Source organism: Hyperolius riggenbachi, chromosome 7, assembly GCF_040937935.1.
Source record: "Hyperolius riggenbachi isolate aHypRig1 chromosome 7, aHypRig1.pri, whole genome shotgun sequence".
Taxonomy (NCBI): domain Eukaryota; kingdom Metazoa; phylum Chordata; class Amphibia; order Anura; family Hyperoliidae; genus Hyperolius; species Hyperolius riggenbachi.
Window position 1 is genome coordinate 94,899,547 of NC_090652.1, and position 6,000 is coordinate 94,905,546.

General features: G+C 49.4%; 1 protein-coding gene across 1 annotated transcript in view; it reads left to right on the plus strand.

Annotated features, from left to right (window-relative positions):
• LOC137525597 (lysosomal dipeptide transporter MFSD1-like) overlaps nt 1-4,659 on the plus strand; it is a 107,408-nt gene extending 102,749 nt beyond the window's left edge. Inside the window, exon 13 of the mRNA XM_068246745.1 lies at nt 4,240-4,659. Within this exon, the coding sequence (XP_068102846.1) occupies nt 4,240-4,443 (204 nt within the window). The 3' untranslated portion in view covers nt 4,444-4,659. The remainder of the gene's footprint in view (nt 1-4,239) is intronic.
• The last annotated feature ends 1,341 nt before the right edge of the window (nt 4,660-6,000 follow it).

Here is a 6,000-nt window from a genome sequence, read left to right on the forward strand (position 1 = left end):
TTTTGGAGGCCGAGTGCCCAAACTGCAACCCAAAAGTCACTTATCTATCGCAAAGTGGCAACAGCAATTTAAACTAAATACTGTACAAACGTTTTAACTCATACATGAACATTATGGAAAATCCAAGTTGAAAATAAACTGTGAAGATAAACAATTTCATCCATCCTACTCCTGAAAAATGTATTCAAATTTTTAGAACCTCCCAGTTTTATTTTCTGTTTTAAAAAGCTAAAAAAGTAGGTTTAATGCTATTGTCTCATATGATAAGGATTCAGCTTTTCCCATAGTCTCGCAGTTAGCAATCATGTGACCCCCAACAAGACAAATTCAGCAATCATGAGGCTCCCAACAAATCATGAGGCCCCCAACAAGACAAATTCAGCAATCATGAGGCCTCCAACAAATCATGAGGCCCCCAACAAGACAAATTCAGCAATCATGAGGCCTCCAACAAATCATGAGGTTCCCAACAAGACAAATTCAGCAGTCATGAGGCACATAAATAGACAGCATTTCACATAAATAGGCAGAATGCCCCCTTAATATGGTAGCCCTCCAAGTTAGGTAGTGAGTGACAGGGACCCCCAGGTTAGCTAGTGAGTGACAGGCGCCTCCAGTTAGGTAGTGAGTGCCAGGGACCCCGATAGTGAGTGACAGGGAGCCCCTTTAGGTAGTGAGTGAGTGCCAGGGAGCCCCTTTAGGTAGGGAGTGCCAGGGAGCCCCCTTTAGGCAGTGAGTGCCAGGGAGCCCCTTCAGGCAGTGAGTGAGTGCCAGGGAGCCCCTTCAGGCAGTGAGTGAGTGCCAGGGAGCCCCTTCAGGCAGTGAGTGAGTGACAGGGAGCCCCATTAGGGAGTGAGTGAGTGAGTGGTGACAGGGAGTCTCTTTAAGTAGTGAGTGAGTGACAGGAAGTCCCTTTAGTTAGTGAGTGAGTCACAGGGAGCCCCTTTAGGAAGTGAGTGAGTGACAGGGAGCCCCATTAGGGAGTGAGTGAGTGACAGGGAGGCCCTTTAGGTAGTGAGTGAGTGACAGGGAGGCCCTTTAGGTAGTGAGTGAGTGACAGGGAGCCCCATTAGGGAGTGAGTGAGTGCCAGGGAGCCCCTTTAGGTAGTGAGTGAGTGCCAGGGAGCCCCTTTAGGGAGTGAGTGAGTGACAGGGAGCCCCTTTAGGTAGTGAGTGAGTGACAGGGAGGCCCCCCCTCTAGCCGCCGCCGCCGCCGCCGCTCCCCCCTTACCTTGCAGACAGTGTGTGTCACTCAGACCTCAGGATCAGCGGCGACCCGACCAGTACGAGCAGGCACCGGACGCACCTGCTCTATATGCGGAAGTGATGTCACTTCCGCATATCAGTGCGGGTGCTGGGTCCTAGCGCCTGCACGATTGGTCGCCGGCTCGCCGCCTGGTCGAGGTTTGAGTGATGTGGTGGCGGCGGCTGGAGGGAGCCGCTGACAGAGGGGGTGAGCACCCGCCCAGGCGCGGCCCTGCGGGAACCAAGAGATTCGTGGCACCCCAGGACAGATTGGGGGCACGTGCCCCCCCCAAAATAGGGCTAGCGAACGCCCCTGAGTGACACAGTGACATGACAACCATAACACATTTTATAGTCCCTAGCTCTAATGAGGATGAAGTATGGTTTACTGTGCACACACCACACAGGTCAAACCTGGACCTCTTTCCAGGAATTAGGGCTGGTTCAGACGGACGTCTGCGTGGCGTCGCGTCTGGGGGCGTTGCGGCGGCTGCGCGGTCAGGCTTTCAGTAGCCTTCGGTCGCATCGTAAAGCGGTCGTGTTTCTTTCTTCCCCTAGGGGAACATTATCCATCGTGGTTGGCCGCTCCCTGGAAGCAACATGTCACTTCCAGGGGCAGCCCGAACGCTCACGAAAATCGGGACCCAACGCTGCGTTCGGGTAAAAGCGCGCAAAAGCTCGGTGTAAACGCTCCCATTCACTTGAATGGGAGCGTTTACCGCGATGTTCCGAGCACTTGCGGTAAACGCTCCGCAAGCGTCCGTCTGAACCAGCCCTTAAAGGAAAGGTTCAGGGAGGGTGGGTAAAAAATAAAAATCAATTTCCACTTACCTGGGGCTTCCTCCAGCCCGTGGCAGGCAGGAGGTGCCCTCGCCGCCGCTCCGCAGGCTCCCGGTGGTCTCCGGTGGCCGACCCGACCTGGCCAGGCCGGCTGCCAGGTCGGGCTCTTCTGCGCTCCAAGGCCCGGAACTTCTGCGTCCCACGCCGGCGCGCTGACGTCATCGGACGTCCTCCGGGCTCTACTGCGCAGGCGCAGAACTACTGCGCCTGCGCAGTAGAGCCTGGAGGACGTCCGATGACGTCAGCGCGCCGGCGTGGGACGCAGAAGTTCCGGGCCTTGGAGCGCAGAAGAGCCCGACCTGGCAGCCGGCCTGGCCAGGTCGGGTCGGCCACCGGAGACCACCGGGAGCCTGCGGAGCGGCGGCGAGGGCACCTCCTGCCTGCCACGGGCTGGAGGAAGCCCCAGGTAAGTGGAAATTGATTTTTATTTTTTACCCACCCTCCCTTAACCTTCCCTTTAAAGTGGACCCAAATTAAAAATACAAGATTTCAGAAATAAAATCTATTTTCTAAATTATAATAAATAGCAGCCTTTTTTTCAGCTGCATGATGACAAATTTAAAATATTTTACATTTATTGAAGGAACCCCTCCCTTCCTTTCATATTGCCGGGACAGAATCCGGCAAACTGGTGAAGTAGATGGTGTCCAGCAAAGGAGGAATTGCTAATGGCTGCCACCTGTGTAACCCTAGTTATGAAAAGAGAAGGGTGAAAAGTATGCACTGAAATGCTCATAGGCTTGAAGGAGTGTTTATTTACCTTTGTATGCATCAGAGTGGTGCAACTAAATATTTTGAATTAAAAAAATGTTTGGTTTGGGTCCGCTTTAAGCTCTGCATACATCATTAGCAGGCAGCAGCTCCAGTTGACATTCAGCTAAATGTAGTAATTTCTCTTGAAGAACGGAGAAACGGGATCTTTGACCAGTGTTGTTTGAGTTTATTCCATCCAGTTAAATACAGTCCATTGATTGTGACAACATGAAGACTTAGGGCGACCAGGCAAGTGGGTGACTAAGGCAAAGGCATTGTGTGGCTAACAGCTGTTTTGTGTTGCCGTGTGTTTGTTCAGTCGGTAGCGGGAACCAGCTGTTAGCTGCATGATGCCTTAGCCACCCACTTGCTGGTCGTCCCAAGTCCTCATATTGTCACATATTGTGGACTGGATTTAACTGGATTTAATAAAGTCAACCAATAAAGGTTGGTGTTCTCGTTTCTCCTTTCTTCAATGCGCATGCACACTGGATCTGAAACTATTGGTAGCTCTCAATTGGTGGGCAGAAAAAATAAGTTTTGATCATTAGATCATTTTTTTTATTTTGATCAGATTGCTCGCCAACTGGAAATGACATGGCTCCTGTGTAAAGGACTTAGGACTGCAGCTCTGTAGATAATAGTGATGTGTATTTAACCCCAATGCCTGTTCAGATAGTTTGCAGTAAGACTAGTTCTTGCTAGACAGATCAACAAAGTTGGATTCTCCATTTCATATGAACGCTTTTTCTTATTTTCTGCAGCGTATCAGCTAGCATTTTGCGGTTTTGTGAAGCGTTTTTGGTGTAGTAGATTTCATGTATTGTTACAGTAAAGCTGTTACTGAACAGCTACTGTAACAAAAACGCCTGGAAAACCGCTCTGAAGTGCCGTTTTTCAGAGTGGTTTGCGTTTTTCCTATACTTAACATCGAGGCAGAAACGCATCCGCAATCGAAAATCTGCAGCAGCCCGGGAGTATGAGTTTCTGCAAAACGCCTCCCGCTCTGGTGTGCACCAGCCCATTGAAATACATTACCCAAGCGGATCCGCACCCGCAAGCAGATCGCAAACCGCAGCAGAACCGCTCTGGTGTGCACTAGGCCTTTGGGCCTGGACACACTAACACTTGTGTCCACATTTCAACATCTGTAATGTTTATTTGTTTCTGAAAAGCCGACAGAAGCACACTAGGCCAGGCGAATGGCTTATTGTTGTCAGCATGTCATAGTGGCAGTAGGTTTGTCTGTTAGAGAAAGCAGTACTGGTGTAGTCTAGTGTGTGCATCAGTAGCTGTCCACATGTGATTGGTGAATCCAAGGATGGCTCAGACTGCCTCTATGAGTGTGTGCTTATGTTATTAAGCTATCTTTGCTGATGTCACTTTTGTGCTGTTTTCCAGGGAGGCGAGCTGAATAAGATGACAAAGAAGAACGCCCAGGCGGACCTGGAATCCAGGAAGGAATCTGACAGGTCCCCTATCCTAAGTGGCTTTGTGCGGCCATCAGTTATTTCCCGCTACAATGCACTGGCGTATTCAGACGGGGGTTCCGGATGTATGGAATCCCCCCCTGAGACTCCTGTACCTTTAAAAAAAATTCCCTGAAATCGTTGAAGCGGGCAAGCTGGTAACTATACAGAGGCTTGCCTCCTGCAGGGTCTGTGGGAAAAACTCAGCTCTTTCCCTATTGTAAAGACTGCATGTAGACAGCTACATAAAGTATTTCATAGGTTGAAAAGTTTTTGACAGTCCCTAAACTCCAGGAGGGCTGCCTGCAGCTTGTGTGAGAAGCTGACCATCCCTTAAATCCTCCACACCCCTATGGACGGTATACCTATATCCTTCCCCTATTCCCACAATCCTCCCCACCATGTTGTTAATGTTTTGTTTTTGCTTTGGCAATGCTAAATGTATTTGGTCCTGCCAATAAAGCTTTTTTGCATTTGGCTGGCAGGGACAGGAGACACATTACAGGCAAGTAGCCTGTGTGATGTGGGACTGCAATACAGATAAGCTCTCTGCTCCATCTCATTCTCTACACTCCTCCTCTCTCTGCATTCACCATTGTTTACCCCCTTCCCCTAGTGCTGGCTGGAAATCTCCCCCCAGGCCCCCTTTCATTCAGTGATTTAGGGCTGGTCAGGTGTCTGGTGTATTCAGGTTTGTTGTTGTAAGGCAATGTAAAATACTAGGCTAGCTGATAAAAGTGCAATTAAAGGGCAGGCAAGCTGGTAAATATACACAGCATGATGCAGAGCTTGCCTGGAGGGTCCGTGGGCAAAAATCTGTCTGGTCTCTCCTCATTGTTATAATGACTGCTAGTGTGGATAAGGTGTTAAACAAGCTGAAACGTTTTTGACAGTCCCTAGACTCCAGGAGGGCTGCTTTCTGACTTGTGTGAGAGACCAGCAGGGACAGGAGTCCTATTACAGGCAAGTGATGTGGGACTGCAATACAGATAAGCTCTCTGCTTCATCTCAGGCTATTCTTAATTTCTCCACTCCTCCTCTCTCTGGGCTAGTGCACGCCAAAATCCCAATAGCAATGGCTAGCAATTAGTGAGTGCGATTTTGTGAAGCGATTTTCAGAGCGATTTCTGAATGAATCGCTCAAAAAAATGCTACATGCAGTATACTTGTGATTTTGACAAAAATCACAATGCTGCTGTGGGAACACCCTCATAGGGTAACATTAGCCAAGCGCTTTTCAAATCACTGTCGATTTGAAAAACGCTCAGAAGCCCTCTTGGTGTGCACCAGCCCTCCCTCATTCACCTTTGTTTCCCTCGTTCCCTAGTGCTGGCTGTGTCTTCTTGTCATACAGGAAAGCTAAATAAAAGTGCAATCCTGGTGAGGCAAATGAATATTATTTAGTATTTATATAGCGCCGTCATCTTCCGCAGATGCATATATCCCTGCATCATATGGGTATCGCTTGCGCTATGTGACACTATGTGGCATATTCCACTGAATTGTCCAAACTAAGTCTATCTCCCGTTCCTCTCTCGGGGAGTTGTTCCAGCGCTGTACCCTGTTCAAATTTGCTGCTACCAGAAGCCCTCAGAAACACTCGTGTCCTTGAGTACTTCCAAAGATAAGCAGCTCCGTAATACGCCAGCGCACTTTTGTGCATGGGCAGTATGGAGCCACCTGTATTCGGAAG